Consider the following 20,528-nt stretch of genomic DNA (forward strand, 5'->3'; position numbering starts at 1 on the left):
TAATTGCAATACCATGAAACCGTGGTATTTTGGCTTAAGGTTATCATACTGTCAGACTATCATACCGGCACATACCTACTTACGGCTCCCCCAAAATTCACCCAAAACTGTCCAATTAATTTCTAATGGGATGCCATTGACAGCCATGTACGTCCAAATTTCCCATTCATTTTCAATGGCAGAAAAACTGGTTGAGATTTTTGACCAAAAACTAACAATTTAAGCCTATTGACAATCAAATGGCGCCCAACTAAGTCGATGCCATTGACAGCCATGCAACAGGACGTGTCCCCGGAATGTCTAAATTAACAGGAATTGACCTGATACAAACAGGTCTAGTCCCCGAAATGTCCCCAAATTAACAGCAAGTGACCCGATATCAACAGGACGTGTCCCCCAATTGCAGTTTCTAGTTAATGAATAACATTTTACACTGTTTTGGCAAGTATGAATATGGCAGTTTATAAAACATTTCAAAAATGTAAAAAGATATTTACCGAGCCACCTTTCCCTCCAAGCCATTAGTCAGAGGGACATACTCCAGGAGAGACTCCAGCACACTTGCATCATCTGTCCAAAATGCAAAACGAGCACCAGATTGTTCAAACTTTTTTCACGTCCGATATGTGGTTTTGTTTCAGTTCGTACCTGTGTTAGCAAATACTTGCTGTACAAGGTGAGGCAGCAGATAGCGCAGAAGAGGGCTAACGTCATGGGTCACTGCCATGAGCTGTAGTGTAGATGCCAGTGCAGGCATGGAACAAACATGGCGACAGAATCTGAACACACACATACACACTTGCTGTTACTCACCCTTTTTTTTTGTCTTGGTAGCAAAATTTCTAATTGAAACCTACCTTGACCCACCCGCGCCGTCTTTCTGGCGCTGCAGTAACACGATAAGGCAGCCCAGCCCCTCTTTGGCCAACAAGGGCTCTTTGAGTACAGACTTGCTAATGCGCACAGCCAGCGTGTCAACCAGACTGGCATTCATCACCACCTTTACCGCCATCTGACACACAATCATGTAGGTGGCTGCCTTGTAGTCGGCAAGTTCCGACTTCAGACCCTGAAATGCGACAACAAATAATCTGATATCATACAATTTCAAACATTCTGCTTTGTGAACGTCTTCAAACAATGTGAAGGCTACTATCAGCACTTGCTAGGGCTATGAAAATGGGTCGGCTAAGGCTGTGCTCAGATTGCAGGCATATTCGATTTGAATCACAATATGCCTCAAATCAGATTTTTAGGGTTGACTGTTCACACTATTTTGTTATTAGGTGTCCAAATCAGATCTGGGCCTGTTCAGACTGGGCCACATTACTGAGACACCTGACAAGTGTCTGTGGCAACGAAGGCGTCAGGCAAACAGAGTGAAGTCACGGACAGTTCAGACTCAGAAGCATTTTGTCCAAATCTGATATGAAACTACTTCCCATATGTGGTTTTAATCAATCCTGCAAAAATCAGATTTCTGTGCTTTGTGACTTTTCACACTAGTGCTGCAAAAATTAACAGATTAATTCGAGTAATTCGATTAGGAAAAAAAAATTTGAATCAAATTTTGCTGCTTCGAGTATTCGTTTAATTAGAGTAGCGTTGTTAATGGTTTGTTTGGACAGTGTTTGCATTTAGTTTTATTGATTTGGGTGGATACACTGCCCTCTAGTGGCAACGGTGTATATGACATAACTCATTTAACATGGCTGATTCCAGCTGCTCCCTGTTAAGACCAACATAAGCTAATGTTTTTTTTTTTTGTTGTTGTTTTTTTTAAAAGAATTTGTAATTTAGTTTGTTGGTATATTTAGCTGTTTTTGTGGGAACATGTTTGAACAATTAAAATTATCTTAAAAAAATAAATAAAAAATTGCATTTTATAGCATTTAACTTTTGCTATGCAATTTAGCCAATTGTTCTTTTGTTGTACTTACAGTAAATCCTCATTTATTTATTTTTTAATACCGTTTGAGGCAAAGCTCAGGTATTTTAATTTATTTTAAAATAAAAATGCAATATTGTGTTTGAAGAAACACTCGGGAATTTTATTTTGTGTTTGCATTTAATGTTCTTTTGAAAGTGCAACCTTAGCAAGGCTTGTTTTAAGTCTCCTAAAATTTATTCTGCAACGCATTTAATTTTCCTAATCAGATTACTCGATTATTCTAACCAACTAGTTGATAGATTAATCGACTACTAAAACAATCGATAGCTGCAGCCCTAGATCAGACTACAAAAGAGCCATCCAGTTTCAATATGAATGGGCTAAAAATCTGATTTTGGCTACCAGTCTAAACAAGTCACATATGTCAAATTCTCAATCACATAAACGGGTTGAAACAGTTTTTGCTCTGGAGCTCTCATCAGTTTTTGAAATTATATGCCCTCCTGATGTAATTATCCTATTTAACCCAGGTTTGCCCTACTTACAGTATGATGTATATCAAGGTGTAAAGAGACTTATACAATGAAACACTTGGATGAGTTAATGATCATAGACTTCCCTATCAGTTGACGAGACAGCTCCTACAGACGTGGCACCACAGCCGGGCCAGGCAGAGCGTCGTGGCAGCTTTCACTGCGATAAACTCAAAAACACACACTGCGTTCTAACGTCGGATTTAGGTGGAAACATGACGAAAGTTTTAGTGCATGCAAGCAAGCAGGAGTGTCTCAAGAGTGATTTGGTTGAGGATTCAAGGTTATTATTATATAAAATAGCACCATGCATGCACTTTGAAACGTGAAAAAAAGTGAAATGGGGGAGAAAAATGATTTACTTTAGCTTGAAATATTTACGTAAAATGAATAATAACTGCCTGTTGTTTGTATTTAACCAACACTCTAGACTGTTTTACGTTCATATCTATAGAAATTCCGGGATTTATGCATTTATTTACAATAAAAAGCTTTTGTTTTGCGATGGCCGCCATGTTGGATTTTGTATCCATACGCAATAACTTTACATTCAAATAATAAGGTACTTTTTGGCCTTGGTCAACTGACCATTTTTTTGGCAAAAAACTAGTAATTTAGATATTTCTGTGACCATACCAAAAAAAAAAAAGGCTTTTACGCGTTTTATTTTATGTAACACTTAATCAAATTTTTTTCAAACCAATGCTCTTAACATCTTATTCAAATACATATTCCCACAAAAAACAGCTAAATATAGCTATAAACTAAATTACGAATGCGTTAAAAAAAAAAAAAACATTAGATCAAACAAAAACTTATGTTGGTCTAAACTGGGAGCAGCTGGATTCAGCCATGTGAAATGAGTTATGTCATGTTCACTGTTGCCACTAGAAGTCAGTGTAGCCACCCAAATCAATGAATAAATGCAAACACTTTCAAAACAAACCATTACAACACCACTTTAATTAAACGAATACTCAACGCAGCAATATTTAATTTGAATCTTTTTTTCTAAACGAATTACGAGTTAATCGATTAATCGTTGCTGCACTGATAACATAGAAAAATGAAAAATTTGCTTTTGTTGAGTAAAATTAAGTTGATTCTGTATGCTTTCCTCAAGTATTAAGTTTCTGATATGAAAATTGAGTGATTTATTAGCTGTTGAGAACTCTTGTCAAAATTGCACAAAATTTAAAAAAAATGAAGTCGGTATTTTGGGCATTAACTTATATGTTAAATATTGCTATTGATCCTGAAAATATAGGTGATTATCCCTGCATTTGGTTGTTTTTGTGCATTTGGTGTAAAATCTGAGAATTTTATAGCCATTTTAAATTTTATTATACTTATATAAAAAATAATTAATCGGGATTTTATTAGGGAACGACTTTGAAGTTTTTGATGTCGCTGCTCATGGAAACTCATATATGTCTAAGAGAGGTGCCTGTTTAGGTTTTGGATTGCTAGCGGCTTTGGTTTAGAAAATGTTTGAATTTTTAGGTTTTGAAAATAGGGCCCAGTTTCCCGTCAACTGATTGTGAAGTATATGAGTTGATAGTAACAAACCTTACCATCTGTATGTATGGCAGCAGTTTAGCAACGATGGTCTCCGACACTTTGTCAACACTGTCTAAAGCAGACACAATGGTGGAGGCATAGAAGGAAAAGATGACTCGGAGCTGAGAGAAACTCTGAGAATGTCCGGAATAAGCCTGAGAGCGACAAAATAATGTTAAGTCACACCATGAGGGTCAACCCGATATGACTGATGTGTGGTTACCTGAATGGACGTCGTGACCAAGTTGCAGATGAAGTCCATGAAGCTCAGGTCCGAGTAACAGTGTGTGACTAGAGTCCCTTTAGCCAGCGGAACGCCTGGTTTCTGGACAACCAAACATGTAAAGAGCAAAGCTTTCATCAACCTGCCGACTAGCTGAACAATAATCTTTTTTACATTGGACATCACTTTTAACCTGCAGGCACTGCAACCAATTCCAGCGGTTGGTGGCATCCTTTATCTTGAGAAGCTGTATCACTCGGACAAATGTGTTGGTGTGGTGATATGGTAGCACACAAGCCAGCAGGCTGTCCACGTTGTAAAGCTGAATGTGGAAGCTGCACACACAAACAACATGGCACCTTTTAGAATCTGCTTTGGAACAAGTGAGAGTGGAAATTCGTACCGGTGCACCAGCCACTCGATGCACTTGTGTGCCGGCTTAAGGAGAAAGTACGGTGAAAGGCGGGTCAGGAACAGGGAGATGTCGGCATCCAGTTTTTTGTTGACATCTTTAGATTGGACACTCCGCTCTAGTGTGAGTGATGCACGGCTGAACAGAGAGTCCTGGAACTCCTGGAACGCTGGTTCGATTCCCAGCAGCTCCTCCAGACCCGTGCAGCCTGCAGAAAAGCACATTTTGAATAATAATCGAGGAAAGAGTAAAAGAGGAAATGAAAAACTTGCGGAAAAAGGCTCACCTATTGCGTAGAAGGTACTTCTGTCGAGTGTTGCCGCCTCTTTGGGGTCAAAGAGAAGTGAAGAAACCTCTTTGCGTGACAGTAAATTGGGGTCATTCTGAGGAAGTGCCAGCCGCTTTAGCTGGTAGGCTAATGACGTCATGGTGGTTCCCCTATCTAAAACATAAGAATTCTTAATATACCATTAAAACAAGAGGAGAGGTTGCGATGTTGGACATATAAATTAGGAAAGAAAAAAAAATGCTCTCATGGAGAGTCAGTGTAAAACACATCAAAACATCTGCATTGAATTACAGAAACCGGGGTTACAAAGATGCCTCTTGTGCAATGATAATGCATAAAATCAACTTAAAGCAGTAAATAGACACCAGAAAGTTGCAACAAGAACCTCGACTCTAAGATTCGTTGTTAAAAAAATATTTATTTGCGAAACATGACATTTTAGCATCCGTGTAGCTAATTTACGAGTAACACACGTGTGAATTTAGCACAAACAAAAATAAATTCTTCGGATCGTTCTTATAATACCCGAATTCATTTGATGTCGTGTTAATTTAGAGTCAAACCTGTTTTCTTGTCTTCCTTCAAACACACGTGTGATAGCTGTAAAAAGAGGTGAACTCGTGCCGAAAGGTTTTATTTCCGGTTTTCACGTCGCTCACATCCGTTTTCGTCTCAAATTAATCTCATAACATTGTAGTCGCAGTTTCTTTTGGGGAAAATAATAATAAAAGAATAAATGGCCTGAGAAAGGATATAAACGGGCGCTCTAACCAACCGAAAGTAATATATTCAACTTCTGTTCAATCGTCTTCATAGGGAATGGGACGTACTACGTCATTGTTTGGACCCGCCTCCATGCTGGCAATATAATTCACTTCCGGGCCGGCAGAGTCAATGCGGATTGTAACGTGTGGTAGTGCTAAGCTAACTCTTTCGTTGTTTTAGAAAGAAAATATGGGTGCTTATTGTTGCGTTACCGGGTGCAACAGCGTCTCCTACGACAAAAAAAGGGGTTAGGAAAAATGGACTCACTTTTCACCGTTTTCCTGCATGGAGGACCAAATATCAGATCACGAAGGTACGACGGATGGCTGGATTGCAGCGGTTCGTCGGAAAAGCATTTCTTATGATCATATTTCTGCTGGAATGAGAGTGTATTCCCCTCATCTCTACTCTTGTAAGTTGAACGATTTATCCGTTTTGGTTTCAATACGTTTTTTGTTTTTTTCTTTACTGTTGTGTAAATCTGCCTCGGTAGCAATGCTAACCTACTCCTCCTCATCACCTACCTGTTGTGTTACTAGGAAAACCTGCATATGAAATGCTGACAACACATCCCGATTGGTCACCATATGTCTTCTTGGGTTATTCTGAGGTCAAGCGCACCACATCGGAGCGTTGAGAGGTTGGAAAGGCGAAGAGTGCACGCTGAAACTTCAGTTTGCTCTGCTCTTACAAACACGATCCCAAGTGTTATGAAAAGTCAATAAAATATGAATACCAAAACATGACTTGAACAACTTCTTGACAAACTGTAACTGCTTGTTGTTTACTTCAGGTCTTCATAATAAACAGGTGTAATAATTACAAAGTCAGGTGACTTAATTTTGTTATTCTATTTGGAATATGCATTGACAATTTTTGGACAGTGTTGTAGACAAGAACTGGGACTGATAAGTTGCAATAGATTTATTTCAAGTAATGCAATTTCTCCAATACGATATTTGAATTGACAGTTTAAAATCTTTAAATTAGTGCAAACAAGGCCCACCCTCTGACGGTGGCAGCAAATATTATATAATTATAAGTAATACACAAATACAAGATCACAATAAACGTGTCTTTGTCAAAGCAGTTTAAAACACTATTTACTGGCCTTGGGTAAATTGCCAGACAGGATAAATATGTGCTTTAAAGTTCTTGCATTTCCATTTTAAGTATTGCAAGTACTAGTCTCCAACACAGTATTTGAACTGACAGTTTAAAATCATTTTAGTACAAAATGGCCCACACTCTGGCAGGGGGCAGCAAATATTATAATACATAATACATTATAAAAAGCTATATACTATATAAATACAAGATCACAACAAAACCTGTATTTTTCAAAGCAGTTAAAAAACATCCAGTTGCCTTAGGTAAATAAAGGTGTATAAATATGTACTTTACAGTTCTTGCATTTCTATTTTAGGTATTGCAACTTTTCCAACACTATTTGAATTGACAGTCTAAAGTCTACATAAGTGCAAATAAGAATATTATAATTTAAAAATAATAATAGAATATATAAATTCAACATTACAATGAAAGGTGTCTTTGTCAAAGTGGTTAAAAAAAAAACGTCACTGGCCATAGTTAAATAGCCAGGCAGAATAAATATGTGCATTAAAGTTCTTGCATTTTCACAAGTTAAAAGCCCACAGTTCATCGACGAGAAGGGCAGACCCAGATGGCGTCTGCTGCAGGGGCTTGTTTGAGTCCGACACAGGACAAATGGAACCACTCCATTGAACAAATTTTCTTTGTCAAATGATCCAAGAAGAGAGATGGTGACCAATCGGGATGTGTTGTCAGCAGGTTTACCTAGGAACACAACAGGTAGGGGAGTCGTAGTAGGCGAGCATTGCTACCGAGGCAGATTTACACAACGGTGTAAAAAAACAAAAACGTATTGAAACCAAAAGTGGATAAATCGTTCAACTTACAAGAGTAGAGATGACAGGAACACACTCTCATTCCAGCAGAAATATGATCATAAGAAATGCTTTTCCGACGAACCGCTGCAATCCAGCCATCCGTCGTACCTTCGTGATCTGATATTTGGTCCTCCATGCAGGAAAACGGTGAAAAGTGAGTCCATTTTTCCTCACCCCTTTTTTTGTCGTAGGAGACGCTGTTGCACCCGGTAACGCAACAATAAAGCACCCATATTTTCTTTCTAAAACACCGAAAGAGTTAGCTTAGCACTATCACACGTTACAATCCGCATTGACTCTGCCGGCCCGGAAGTGAATTATATTGCCAGCATGGAGGCGGGTCCAAACAATGACGTAGTACGTCCCATTCCCTATTGAACAATTCAAGCGGTTATCACTTCCAATCACATGGGGGCGGTAGTGCACCTTTAGCGCTTTTGAAAACCTGTTAAATTTGACTAATTAGCGAAGTAGTAGATAAAATACTAACTGTCCGCGGCATTGTTAAATTCTTACTTTGTCGAAGACAATGTACTGGTTGTTTTCTTTCTGAAACATGGTAAGTTGGATAAATGTTTTTTCCTCTCAATTAAGACTTTTAATGTTAAGCGACAGCCTTTCCTTGCTGATTTTTAATTTTTAAAGCTACATTCAATTTTAATTTATCGGAGAATCGAACGACTAGTTCTCCAGCTTGCTAGCTGAAATCAGTTGTTTGTTATTCTTATCATGTTTTAAATTTTATGTGGACGTCTTGTAATGCTGGAAAGTAACCCTAGCCTTTCAATTAACTGGCTCAAACATGTAGAAACCTGTCTCTTTAATTTTGTTCTGCCCACGTTACACTTGAACAGTTCCAGTTCATTTGGAAGTGAACACAAACGCTTGCTATCGCAACGCCACTCTTCGGTTTTGGCGGGCTCATGCCTAACACTAAATGTGATTGGTGCTTTTTAGATGTAGTCCATGTGAACTCCGCTTTGATTGGCTGAAACGTGACCGTTCTTTAAGCACCTGTGAAAGTATCCTTTTACATTGTTATGGGACTAATTGAATATAAAAATGGAATACTTTATAAATAACATTTTGAATTTTGTTCTCAACATTTGAGTTTAGGAGCAAGATACAATATGTACATGTTACTCGTAAAATCTTGCCAATATTTGGCTGAAAGAGAACTATTCCAATATGTACAGTATTTTAATTATACTTTGCATTTTCTGACAACAACAAAAAAAAAAAATCTTTTTCCCTGCTCTCATTTATTGGTTCAAAGTATCCGGACCTCTGTCTAATCCTTTGAGGCTTACAGAAAGACTGAGTGACGTTTAGCACCACACCGGAGCAGTTGGACCAGGTCAAGCGACGGCCTCCTAATCGCTGGGGGTAAGTCCTCTCAGAGCGTTTTGGAACACTGCTTCACAGTTTAGACAACGTGCGTGGAAGGAAGGGGCGCGGCCTAACAGCTCACTGACCTGAGATTCCGACAGGAAGTTTGTTCTGTGTATGGGTTGTGGGAAAAATGTGGGTGTTGTCTGCCTAACCTGGAATGAGCGTCAGTGACGAGGATGAGGATCTACAGAGCTGGGGGTGGACACACCTGTGTGTGTATGTTTCTATTTATTGTACTGGTAGTGAATTCGCTATGTAGGTCAGTCTGCCTGACTGTCACGTTCACTATCTACCGCTAATAGTGCAGCAAGAAGTTGACCTATTTAGTTAACCAACTACCTGACACATTAAAATATTGTTATGCGTGATCATATTTCAATGCCTTTGACGGCAATGTCAACTGCTACAAATAAACGAAGTAATGAAATCACTTGAAATTTATTCACTGCTCCGTCAGATCCAGCTACTGGTCTGAAGAATCTGACTCGGACCGCGAGCTCTGCAGCATGTCCAGGTGCAGTCTACGTCTGGATGACAGCCAGCCATACCGAAGCCCCTCCTACAACATGGGAGGAAACGGCTGGAGAAATACAAGGTAGACACACTTGCGTTAAACTTTTTTTCTCCCCCTTTTTTTCATCTCCCCTTTCTTCTCTTCCTGGTAGAATGGTGAAACATCGTCATTCTCAGCAGCTCTCCGCATCCTGCTCGGAGTCGCTCCTCTACCCCCGATCTCATCAACTATCCAATCAGTCATTCCACTCGCATGCAGACGCTTCTGATGCCTCGCTGCTGTCATCCTTACTTCACGAATCTTCCATTGGTCAGACCTCTGTCCAGGAGAACCCTGCGCTTGACACCTGGGGTAAGAAGCCCGAAGGAATAATAGAAGTAAAGATATACCGATACCAGTATCGGCGGAGGGGGGGGGTCAGATCCGGCCCCAAATGGTGGTATCAGTATCGGTGAGTACCAACAAAGAGGGTGCCGATACCATTTACCGGTCCAGTATCTTAACACTTAACCACAGCCATTTTTTCTTCTGACGCTCACTACACTCTCTTGTGTGATGACACGTGATCACTTTGCATGTCAAGCAGCTATCGCTATTGGTCTGCTCCATACCAATGAGAGCAGGCCAATAGCCGCTCTTAACCAATGTCGGGGCATCTTTTTCATATGTAGGAAAAACGAACTACGAGAGGAAAATGTCGGCGGTCTGGAAATATTTCGGATAATAATCTCCAAAACGTGAACGAACACAGAGTTTGAGGCTACAACTGCTACCAAGAGAAAGGGGGCTGGACCGGTTTGAGAGCGAATGGGATAATGTTTCTAGAGTGTGTTGAATATTAATGCTACTTTTTGTTTTTAAAATGGCCTTTATAAAAAAAGTGATTAAAATTGTTCCACGTATTATATCCTTACTTGCACACTGCATAATTAAATCGGAATTTTTACAAACTGGTTCATCTTTGCTTGACTTTACTGCCATTTGCATTATAATCTCTGTATTGCCTTGTTGACCAAAACACACTGAATAGGGATTGCAGCGACACTTGGCCCGTTTCAGAAAAATCCTAGAACTGCCACTGCAAGTAGTGGCGGCCGTCCAGGCTAATAAAGTTAGGGGGAAACCCTGCTACAGTAATATCTCCATATGCCTATAACCCCTTATTTGAACTGTGGTGGGTAAACTTTTGTTTTTTCTATCCACTGTCTATGCTTATGTTTCCCCAGAGAGCACCGTCATGGAGGAACAGAGCGCTGTAGCTAACAGCACTCAGATTAGTTCTGACTGCCACTGTCCCAATTCCATAGCCCATACACTGACTGAATTCTGCCGTGAAGATTGCGAACGTAACAGCGAGTCCAGAACCGCGAACCTCTGTTCCTCCATGGAGGCATCCACGATCAACAACGGGCACCAAAGTCTGCGCGGTGCGACAGGTAAGGGTGGAATTTGAGGTTTTTGGCGACTTGACTTTTTACAGCTTCCCCCACCGATGTCACTCTGAGGCTTGTGGAACTTCAGCGGCGACTGTTCTCTACTTATTCAAGTGTGGTTCTTGCAGATGCGCTGCCGATGTGGTCTGATTCTTTACTGGTTGGCGCGAAAAGGGCTGCGGCCTGTTGTCAATCAGTGCTGGCCAGTGTCTGGCAAGTTGACAGTCAACATGGAGGTCCTGCCTGTAAAATAATTCCTGGTGTTCACTTTGGTGGAATTACGATAATGTTTAAGAAACTAACAGATCCAATTTCACTCTTTGTTGAACTTCCATGATAGAACACACAAATGTTGAAGCATAGGCTTCATAATTGTTTATTATGAAGTCTACGGTTGAAGCTCACTGCTGTATTTCCTCTGCCGCAATAGGGCTGCACCTCTTTTGACTTTGGCTATTTCTGTGGAGAAATGCAAATCTATGCTCATTGAATGGTGCGGCAGTAGTGTGACTGAGCATATTTTTTTCCTGACTCACTGCATTTGCTGTGTTTTGTTGCAGCTCGGATGGGCCACGGTGGCGACATGAAAAACAAGCAGAAGAGGCTTCATCCTAATGGATCTCTGTGTAAGTTGGTTTAAACACACACGCCATGTTTATGTTTCGCATTAGTGGGCCTTACAAGTAGTAGCCTGACAATTATGGAAAGTATTGACCAATTGAAAATGTTCAAGTCTTGACTACGGTAGTCAGAAAACAGTGTTGATATCAGGGCTGCCACAAATGATTATTTCGATTGTGGCTCATGTTACAGTGAGAGACAGTTGTATCTTGATTAATTACAAAGATGATCAGTCTTTCATCGAGGACTACCCAAATAATACAATTTACTGTTAAGAGTTTTAAAGATGAGGACTTGGACAATTTTTAGATAAACGATGTCTCTAAACTGTGGGTGTCAAATTCATGGCCCGGGGGCCAGATCTGGTTCCCAAGTTCAGTTCAGTTTGTTTATTGTCCCCTAAGAAGGGGAAACCTGTCTTACAGCAGGTAAGCATACAGATAAAACAACAATAACTCATACACATACAATAAGTAACACACAGACTACAATTTAAAAATGCTAATAGACAGCTTCGCATTCTAAGTGCAACAATTGTGTGTAACAATTATGTCGACTGACAACTAGTTGAATGACACCTCTTTTATGGCCTGAGGGGGGTCTGTATAGCTTTCACTGGGACTAATTAACTTTGAGGAGGGTGGCAGGAACCCTGCCACACAAAAAAACTACAAATGTGCTGACTGCTTTATGGGATACGTCACTTCCCCCTTTCCCTATTCGTTATAAAGACTGAAGTCGATGGGAACGCTTTTGCGCGAATTCCGCAAAGATGGCAGAGCAACGAGACTTGACATTTTGTCCGAGGAGACAACAAAAAGGGTCTGTCTCGATGCTTTGTTAAAAGACCAAAAAAACGGGTAGTTAGCATTTATTTTATGTAAATATGTTTAAGAATGATGCTAGTCTGTTAGTCAATGCAGCGGCTGCCATTTGTAAACAGAGCTTTTTCTGTTCAATTCTTGTAAATGCTTAAATCCCCAAATTCTTTATAGATATGAACGTAAAACAGTCTCAATTCTTTGCTAAAAGAGCAAAAAAAACGGGCAGTTACGCATCTATTTTACATAAATATGTCGAAGACTGACGCCAATGCCATAGTGGTTCCCATTCTCGCATTGATTTTTTTCACAATGTTTCAAAATGCATGCATGGTACGAAAATATAATTAAATTGAATCCTCGAACAAATCATTCCTGAGACAATCCTTCCTGTTTGTGTGCAGTACAGCTTTCGTACTTTTTAAATCTGGCGTGTTTTTACTCGGCGAGCGACTGGGAGTAACTGAAGCTGACTTCAGGGTGGACCCCCCCTTAAAAGCGTTGCGCGGTTATGGTCGATTCTGACCCGTCAATCATAATGAAGTCTATGTCTTGACGATAAATCAATTTATTAAAATAACTATTGATTAACTGTGGCAGCCCTAGTTATTAGTTGGGATCTACAAAATGAACTCCGGATTGTTATCATTGGGATTTACTCACCGCTGCCACCTACAGGCGACGACTGCAAGGAGAAACAACATACGCAGCAGACGCACGATGTTGGCTCGTCTTGGTCCGCTCGGGCTCTGATGCTCTGCTGCTTGTTGTGGCGCCTCACTGTGTTTTCAGGTTAATTGCACTTGTAAATCACTAGTTATGGCCAACGAGTGATGAGATTTGGACCAAGTGTACCTGATACAGTTGTGGAAAAACTCAGAATAAGAAGGAAACCTGTTTTCTCAGTGTGGTGCTTATGTCGACTGACTTCGTCACTGTGGAGACTAACCAGGACAATGTTATCATCCTCTCACGTCACAGGTCATCTCCAAAGTTTGCTGCTTGATGTCATCTTTCTGAATGGTCATGTTTTCGTTCCACAATGGAGATAGACCTCCGATCCATTTTGACTGAATTGCTTCTGAAGTGAGTTTATTCCAAATGTATAAATCACTGCCATCCCTCCCAGTCAAAATGGATTGGACATCTATCTCTGTTAATGTCAAATCTGACATTTTAATCAAGCTGTTGTGAGTGTCATTTTCCTAGCAGGTTGAGAACAGCTTTGGCTTCTTTCGCACTTGATTAAAGCTTCTCAGGCCTATTATCTATAGTATTTTAATAAAATTTTCTTCTTGTGCTCAGGTGAGCCAGTCATGATAGGCGGTGTGTTCAAATGGAGCAAAAGCCCTATGTTAACAAGGTGATTACAGTGTACAAAATGATCATTTTAAACATTCAGGGCAACAATGAGTTAAAACTTACGGTTGTGCAGTTATATTTTTTAGGCCCTATGACTTTTTTTCTGATCTTGCAGGTTTCCTCTCGTATTTGTCCCGATTCTTCTGGTCCTAATTGGTAGGTTCTCGTTCGTGTCATTTTCTACAAAACTAGACTTGTAAAGTGTTGTCTGTGTCTTTTTTAGGTTTGTTTTGGTTTGGCCTAACTGGTCTACCGGGTCTGAGTGTTCTGGAGTTGAGGAGTTCAGTCACTGACATCCCTACGCTCACCTCACATGAAGATCTCGCTCCTAAATGGCCTATTAAGAATCTAGCTGCTGCAGAGGACTCAAAGGAGGTGATGTTGAGGCTATTGGTCTGGGGGTTGGGTGGGAGGGAATCTTCAATTTGAGAACCAGTATCTGCCTTGTCCTCCCGTGATAGGAAGCGACAGCAGCGTCTGATTCCGCACGCCTTGCTAGCATGGAGTACAGCCTGGCGGCATTATGGGAGCGTGTTGAAGCTAGTGGCCGGCATGCTGAGAGGATGCAAGGGAAACTAATGCAGAAGCAGTCGGGACAGAGGCACAGAGGCGAGAGAAGCAGCCTGTGGCTGAGTAGCCTGGTGAAGCACCATGTGGACACGTTTAGGAGACAAATGGATGAGGATAGAAGGCAGAGAGAGCAGGTGGATTAGGCGTTCCACAGGGGTCATGTTTAGAAACCTTATTTATCTTATGACATTGACAAAATACTACTTAATCTTCATATCAGTTTGTTATATAAATACTTTTTAAAGTTGTGAGCTTAAATCACCTTTATCCGATCATTGTCGTTTTCATGTCCAGGAGTTATTCCATCAGCGGAGCAAGACCTCTCGTCTGGAGAGGAATCTGCAAAACCTGGCGGCACAGTACAGGCTTGTTCTCCAGGAGGCGAAGTCGAGGCAAGAAGCTAACGCAGCGTTGTCGACAGTTTGTGATAATTACAGGTAGGATTTGAGCTTCGGTTTTGTCGCCTCATGTCCGCTGACTCTCTTGCGAATATTCTCTGCATCAGCGTTGCTGTACACCGTCGGTCGCATGATGCCTTGTTGTCAGAACTTGCTCAACTAGAAGCGGCTCTGAAGGACATCAGGCGGGATGTGGATGGCATGCTGGGATGTCAGCAACTAGACCAGGAAACTGTGAGACCACATTTAGAAACTAAATAGATATTAGTTCAATTTACTTGTTTTCCTCTTTCACGTCAGATTTTGGCTCAGGTTTCCGCTCAGGTCCACAAAGAAGTTCGCGCTCTGCTCTACGGGAGCAATTGGGGTGATGAGACTGGCTTCCCTAATTCGAAGCTCTCTGGACGCTATGTCAGAGAGGCTGACCTGCGGGCGTCTTTAGCCGAACTGGAGCACAACATCAGCCATCATCTGGACCAGCGCCACAGTAAGAGGGCGCTCAAAGAGGTGGATAGGAAGGCGCTGACCAGGATGGTGAGGATGTGACATGGTTATACACTCGCCCCAAAAAAAGAGCTCGCAGTATAGCGCCACCTAATGGTTTATGGGTTGTTTCTTAGGATGTGGATGTAATGATAAAGAACGCATTGCGCCTTTTCTCCCATGACCAGACCGGTCTTGCTGACTACGCGTTGGAGTCTGGAGGTCAAAAAACATGCTAAAAATTCTTTTGATGTTTCGGCACATCTCCAAAATGAATCACTCTTGTCCTCCAGGGGGCAGCATTCTTAGCACTCGCTGTTCTGAAACGTACAAAACCAAAGCGGCGTTGATCAGTTTGTTTGGAGTTCCTCTCTGGTACTTCTCGCAATCTCCTCGAGTTGTCATCCAGGTAAATGCATCGCTTTAGTTCTCACCTGTAAAACGAGCTAAAACTTCATTTGCATTCCCACAGCCAAACGTCCAGCCAGGGAACTGCTGGGCTTTCCAAGGCTCCCGGGGTTTCTTGGTTATCCAGTTGTCTATGAAAATCTTGCCCACTGCCTTCTCACTGGAGCACATTCCAAAAGCCTTGGCGCCCAGTGGCACGCTGCGCAGCGCCCCCAGAGACTTCAGAGTCTACGTAAGCCTCTGAAAGATTACGTACAAAATCTAATTGGCATTTGCACTTGTTTCAAGCTTTGCTGCCCCCTCAGGGTTTGGACGACAGAACTCAGGAGCAAGGGACGCTGCTCGGCTCGTACATGTACGATGAAGATGGGGAAGCTTTACAGACCTTCTACGTGACTGTGAGCTTTTTAACTCATTGGCTGCCATTTACAGTGGTAGATATCCAATAGCGTACCGCACAAACGCTATTTTTAGACCGCAAGGCTGCGTGACGTCACCATCGTAAACCGGAAGGGGGTCAACATAGACGCGCGCTTAAATACAACCCATGCTAGTACTGCTTGTTTTCTGCAGGTACTTTCAAAAAAAAAACAAGCTGAGTAAACACTGCTGCTATGGAACTTGTAAAAACGGCTCTGGACATTACGACATATGAAGGATGTTTTCTTCTTACGTTTCCCAAAACCAAAAACTCACAGGTGGGGGGGGGGGGACAATGGATCAACTTGTGCGGACGTCCAAAAGACCAATTTAACACCAGCAAGGTGAAGCCATTCATCTTCATATGCAGTAAACATTTTTTGGGGGGCCATGGTCCGACAAATGACAATGCCATTGCCTGCCCCTAAGAGGTAAGCCATTTTGATATTTTTACTTATTTTTAAGTGTGGCATTTTGCCAAATTAAAATGGTATCTGACTGCCACTGTTGTTACCTTTTCTGTTGTAAAGAAACAACTTTAGTGAAGGGGGAGTGTAAATAAGTTATAGAATTTAAGATTTGTTATGAATGAAAGAATTAAAAGTGTTAGTTGGCTGTCACTGAGTAGCATTTGCGATCGCTACACAAAAATAGCAATATAAATAACCCCCAAGAACGGTCAGCGACGTAAGACAACCAGAAGATATAATATATATGAAAGACTGGGCATATGGTGGTAAAGGATAGCTTATTGAAACAGGAGAATGTCATTGTCAGTGGCGTAAGGCAATGCCAACAAGAAAAAGGTTTAGATTAAAAAAAAAAAAAAAAAAAAAAAAGCTACCTCTGGATCAGGTCGGCTCTTTTTCCTCTTTTCAGCCCTCAACACTCAATCAATCTCTTTAACTGAACAGTTGTATGTTCTTCCACATCTTTACCAGTGAATTTGGCACCAGGGACTTAATTTTCGGACAAAATTGGTAGGTTTAGCTCAGTAAACATCTCGTTAGTACACTATTTACATGCATCTAGCATGAGGGACAAACGCAAGTTTGACCCCCCCAGCAACAGTTGTTAACGTCATGAATATTAATGATCAAAGGTGACGTGTTACGTGCGGTACGCTATTCATTTTGACTGGAAAAGGCTTGCAGTGAATTATCGTCACATTGGCATTTTTCAACAATTTTTTTTTTACATTATATTAGTTCATTGAAATGAAGCAACTCTGTATGGGTTCCTAAAACCCCAAAACTTTGTAAACCTCTGATTTCCATCTGAAATCAAGTGAATTTGTTTTTCTACCTTCAAAAGGAGAACGAGCGTGCCTTCCAAGTCATCGAAGTGCAAGTCCATTCCAACTGGGGCCACCAAGAATACACCTGCATGTACAGATTCAGAGTGCACGGCACTCCTATTGAAGCCTGAACAGCTCCCACTTTGCCTTTTTTTTTTTTTTTTTTTTTTTTTAAATATTTGCCTTCTAATTTAAGTTTGTATTTTATTTTAACATGAACTCTTTAGTTTGACATTGAATGTAATATGACGACTCTTCGAAATGGCCTGGACTTGTGTGCATTAGAATTTTATAATGTCCAAAAATGATATAAACTTGATGCCTTCAAAGCTGTAATTGCACTGTATTTATTGTATTGTTCTGTGATTTCAGGCTCATGTTTCTTACTTGTTGGGCCTTTGCTTTTGAGATGTAAATAAAGTTCTGACATTTCAGTCTTGCTTCACGTGTTTTCAATCATCATTGTTATGATGGAACAAATTTGGTCATTCAAAAATTAAAAGTTTTCTGTGTACATGATCCAACTTTGGTCCTACTCCCAAATCGCTGGACTTTAAAAAAAAAAAAAAAATCTTGTGTACTAAAAAGTGAACTGAACGTGACTTATACTTAATACTTCAGTCTTTTGGCAGCGGGATACCAAGCGCAGTCTGTGTTCGTCCCATCATGTCCTGCCGGGCTCGGGAGACTTGGTCATCACTGCAGCAATCCTGCAGAAAGACCTCGGCAAGGTTGCGCAAGCGTGGGCTCTCGCACATTGAGAAACGCACCATGCACTCAACTATAGCCACATCCGTGACATACTGGCCCGACGTCGGCGTGACCAGGTTCATGAGGGCTCCGATGGCTGAGAGGACAGTCTCCTCCCGAGGACTGGACAAACAATTTGTTACTAGGGGGATGGCATCGCTCTGGAGGAGGAGGTCACGACATTCCGGGTCCATGCTGAGGTTGCAAAGCCCTCCTTATATAATAAATATGTTCATGTAAATTCAAGCACTTGTAAGCCAAATCATCTTTGCAAGGAATCCTCACCTATTCCAAACTCCACAAAGTTGTCATTCTCCTCTGTGAGCATGTCTAGGAAGAGATCAGCGACCTGAAGCTGCTTTAGGTGCTCGATGTTCCTCGGGTCATAAGCAAAGTTCGCCAAGTTGGCCAGAACTTGCTCCTTTGCCTCTGGAACACAACTACTATTAGAGGCATGAAGATAAACACTAGTGACATTCAAATTGTTAAATTAAATAGTTCTTGGCTGGCTGGCATTGCCGACGATAGACGTTCAATTAACTGACTGGGAGGCCTCCAAGTCAAAAACGATTGGACGTCTGTCGCCGTCAATGCCACTGAAGTTCAATGTATATCTCACCATCGCTGTCGGTGTCCTGAAACTCCGTGACGAGTGTTTGTAAATACTCGAAGCGATCAGATTCCTTCTTCCACATGTCAAATTCTAAAAGTTTTTATTTGCATAAAGCATTAAAGTCATCTTTATATGTAACCACTGAGACAACGTGGAAAAATATGTAAACAAAACATTCTAATGACTGAAGTTGTCCGTTGATTAAATAAGTCCGGTGTTAAACTGCATCTTCCACAATTCGTTCCGATTAAATTGAAACATGATAAAACGTTTTCTACACACTGCAGCAGACGAAAAATATTGAACGATCATTACCAACGAAGAAAATTAAAAAAAAAAAAAAAAAAAAAAAGACAAACAGTTAATTAAAAAAATAAAAGTTTGCGAAACAAATGTTGACTGGTCTCAAATATTCATTCCGCTTAATTAGCAACCTTACAAATCCTTCACAGGACAAGTGACGACATTAAGGGCCCAAGCACTGAGAGATACCTATTTTAATGCAAAGGATTATTATTATATTATTTAGGGGCAAATGAAAATGAATACGGAGGCCTGAACATGCTCGAAAATCGCCAAAATTTGCAGATACATGTGGCTTGGCGTAAATTTCGATAATTTTACGACCTTGCAAAAAAAAAAAAAAAACGTAACAAAATGGCTCAACAATGCCCTGTCAAATTTTGCAAAAAGGCCTCTCATATTAGTTTTTTTAAACATAGAGTGATGAAAATTGGGGAGTCGATACCTTATGCAAAACTGCACCAAAAGTCTCTTGGACCCATATCCCAAACTCAACAGGAAATCGAGTATTTTGGATTGAATGTGCAATTTTTAACGATTTACAGGGTGCACATTTGCGACATTGTCGCCCAGGAAGATGGCTAGATCTCAGAATTGGTGAGACTGTTCATGAGATATCTGAGATCTAAAGTTATCGAAATGGTGGCTTTTCAAACATGCGCCTGACCTGGGCAGGCTGCCAAAGGCAGCCTTTTTTGGGCAATGCTCCAAATTCAGTAAATGACTAATAACTTCTTTATACAAAGTTCAGTCTTTTTCATATCTGGCATGTACTGTATGAGATGTATCCCAGCCTGGACACGACTGCATTGAAATATTACCAATTAGAGCCTGGCGCACTCTGAGAACAGGAAAAGCCTTTTTTTCCCCTAGACAGGCTCATCCTCCAAGTGGAAAAAAAATCAATTGACCTCAAACCTGCATCATGGGAGCCGTAAAACATGTGTTCAGGTGCCTGATTAAAAATATTGCTGTTTCGTTGAAGCAGAAGAGTCCAAACAGGAAAGTGAAAATGACCGCTGCCATTTTGTCTCACCACAAATTTTGCAGTTATAACTTGGCAGATATACAACATATCCGTGCCAAACTTCTCGTGCTTGGTAGGTCATATCCTACTTGTAGGGGTCATTTACACCAGTCCTACAGTGCCAACTAGTGGCACCAGAAAGTCACTCAATTTTACTTCTACATGTACAGTTCCTTTCAGGGTGGTCATTATCGTTACAAGACCTTTTGTCATACTAGATTTTAAGGTACATGTTTAAATGTCTCTGTCTGTTGCTGACGGCCCTTTGTTCGCCATTCAAAAGGAAGTAGATTTCTCTAGGGACTTAGGCAGATATAGAGCCACGAAATTTGGCACTTAGCCGAATTGGCTCAATTACAAGATTCATTTTGGTTTTGAATAAAGGCTTGGCTTCAGAGCTCAGTAGCGCCTTTTTTGTAGGGCCCTCTTCAATAGGGGTTTTTAATCTAGGTGTGTGAATGCATTTCTCATCCCAGGATATACAAAAAAATCTCTGTCAGCCATCCCCACAA

General features: G+C 40.9%; 3 protein-coding genes across 9 annotated transcripts in view; 1 reads left to right on the forward strand and 2 right to left on the reverse strand.

Moving 5' to 3' along the window:
• Nucleotides 1-5,610, reverse strand: part of heatr1 (HEAT repeat containing 1) — a 31,962-nt gene extending 26,352 nt beyond the window's left edge. For both annotated transcript variants that reach the window (XM_057826329.1, XM_057826328.1), the window contains exons 1-9: nucleotides 5,472-5,610; nucleotides 4,906-5,061; nucleotides 4,611-4,827; nucleotides 4,401-4,542; nucleotides 4,208-4,309; nucleotides 3,999-4,139; nucleotides 858-1,069; nucleotides 649-779; nucleotides 498-570 (exon numbers count right to left, since the gene is read on the reverse strand). In XM_057826329.1, coding sequence (XP_057682312.1) covers nucleotides 498-570; nucleotides 649-779; nucleotides 858-1,069; nucleotides 3,999-4,139; nucleotides 4,208-4,309; nucleotides 4,401-4,542; nucleotides 4,611-4,827; nucleotides 4,906-5,047 — 1,160 coding nt within the window. In that variant the 5' untranslated portion in view covers nucleotides 5,048-5,061; nucleotides 5,472-5,610. The remainder of the gene's footprint in view (nucleotides 1-497; nucleotides 571-648; nucleotides 780-857; nucleotides 1,070-3,998; nucleotides 4,140-4,207; nucleotides 4,310-4,400; nucleotides 4,543-4,610; nucleotides 4,828-4,905; nucleotides 5,062-5,471) is intronic.
• Nucleotides 5,611-8,067: 2,457 nt separating this feature from the next.
• LOC130909630 (SUN domain-containing protein 1-like) lies at nucleotides 8,068-17,759 on the forward strand. 6 transcript variants are annotated; one of them, XM_057826331.1, is made up of 22 exons: nucleotides 8,068-8,163; nucleotides 8,562-8,626; nucleotides 8,881-8,990; nucleotides 9,454-9,591; nucleotides 9,662-9,861; nucleotides 10,737-10,946; nucleotides 11,072-11,179; nucleotides 11,504-11,569; nucleotides 13,064-13,177; nucleotides 13,292-13,366; nucleotides 13,691-13,748; nucleotides 13,863-13,903; nucleotides 13,971-14,122; nucleotides 14,209-14,451; nucleotides 14,612-14,754; nucleotides 14,823-14,949; nucleotides 15,016-15,249; nucleotides 15,336-15,420; nucleotides 15,492-15,607; nucleotides 15,671-15,838; nucleotides 15,912-16,004; nucleotides 17,341-17,757. In XM_057826331.1, exons 4-22 carry the CDS (start codon nucleotides 9,503-9,505, stop codon nucleotides 17,452-17,454), a joined length of 2,436 nt encoding a protein of 811 aa, XP_057682314.1. In that variant the 5' UTR covers nucleotides 8,068-8,163; nucleotides 8,562-8,626; nucleotides 8,881-8,990; nucleotides 9,454-9,502; the 3' UTR covers nucleotides 17,455-17,757. The 6 variants fall into 6 exon arrangements, with proteins under 6 accessions (XP_057682314.1, XP_057682315.1, XP_057682316.1 ...); XM_057826332.1 differs by lacking the exon at nucleotides 8,562-8,626 and having other exon boundaries at nucleotides 8,071-8,163; XM_057826333.1 differs by lacking the exon at nucleotides 8,562-8,626 and having other exon boundaries at nucleotides 8,077-8,163; nucleotides 8,909-8,990.
• Nucleotides 16,889-18,899, reverse strand: armc7 (armadillo repeat containing 7). The gene is made up of 3 exons (XM_057826337.1): nucleotides 18,693-18,899; nucleotides 18,359-18,502; nucleotides 16,889-18,287 (listed from the first exon to the last, which is right to left on the reverse strand). Exons 1-3 carry the CDS (start codon nucleotides 18,766-18,768, stop codon nucleotides 17,941-17,943), a joined length of 567 nt encoding a protein of 188 aa, XP_057682320.1. The 5' UTR covers nucleotides 18,769-18,899; the 3' UTR covers nucleotides 16,889-17,940.
• Between the last annotated feature and the right edge of the window lie 1,629 nt (nucleotides 18,900-20,528).

Source organism: Corythoichthys intestinalis, chromosome 21 (assembly GCF_030265065.1).
Source record: "Corythoichthys intestinalis isolate RoL2023-P3 chromosome 21, ASM3026506v1, whole genome shotgun sequence".
Lineage (NCBI taxonomy): Eukaryota > Metazoa > Chordata > Actinopteri > Syngnathiformes > Syngnathidae > Corythoichthys > Corythoichthys intestinalis.

What these genes read in the sequence shown, in the direction of transcription:
- armc7 (XM_057826337.1), bottom strand. Translation starts at nt 18,768, where the DNA reads ATGTGGAAGAAGGAATCTGATCGCTTCGAGTATTTACAAACACTCGTC. An exon ending in TCAGGACACCGACAGCGATG is followed by an intron (nt 18,503 to 18,692) that starts GTGAGATATACA and finishes GTTGTGTTCCAG; the next exon opens with AGGCAAAGGAGCAAGTTCTG. An exon ending in CTTTGTGGAGTTTGGAATAG is followed by an intron (nt 18,288 to 18,358) that starts GTGAGGATTCCT and finishes TTATTATATAAG; the next exon opens with GAGGGCTTTGCAACCTCAGC.
- LOC130909630 (XM_057826330.1), top strand. Translation starts at nt 9,154, where the DNA reads ATGAGCGTCAGTGACGAGGATGAGGATCTACAGAGCTGGGGGTGGACA. An exon ending in ACAGTTTGTGATAATTACAG is followed by an intron (nt 14,755 to 14,822) that starts GTAGGATTTGAG and finishes TCTCTGCATCAG; the next exon opens with CGTTGCTGTACACCGTCGGT. An exon ending in AGCAACTAGACCAGGAAACT is followed by an intron (nt 14,950 to 15,015) that starts GTGAGACCACAT and finishes CTTTCACGTCAG; the next exon opens with ATTTTGGCTCAGGTTTCCGC.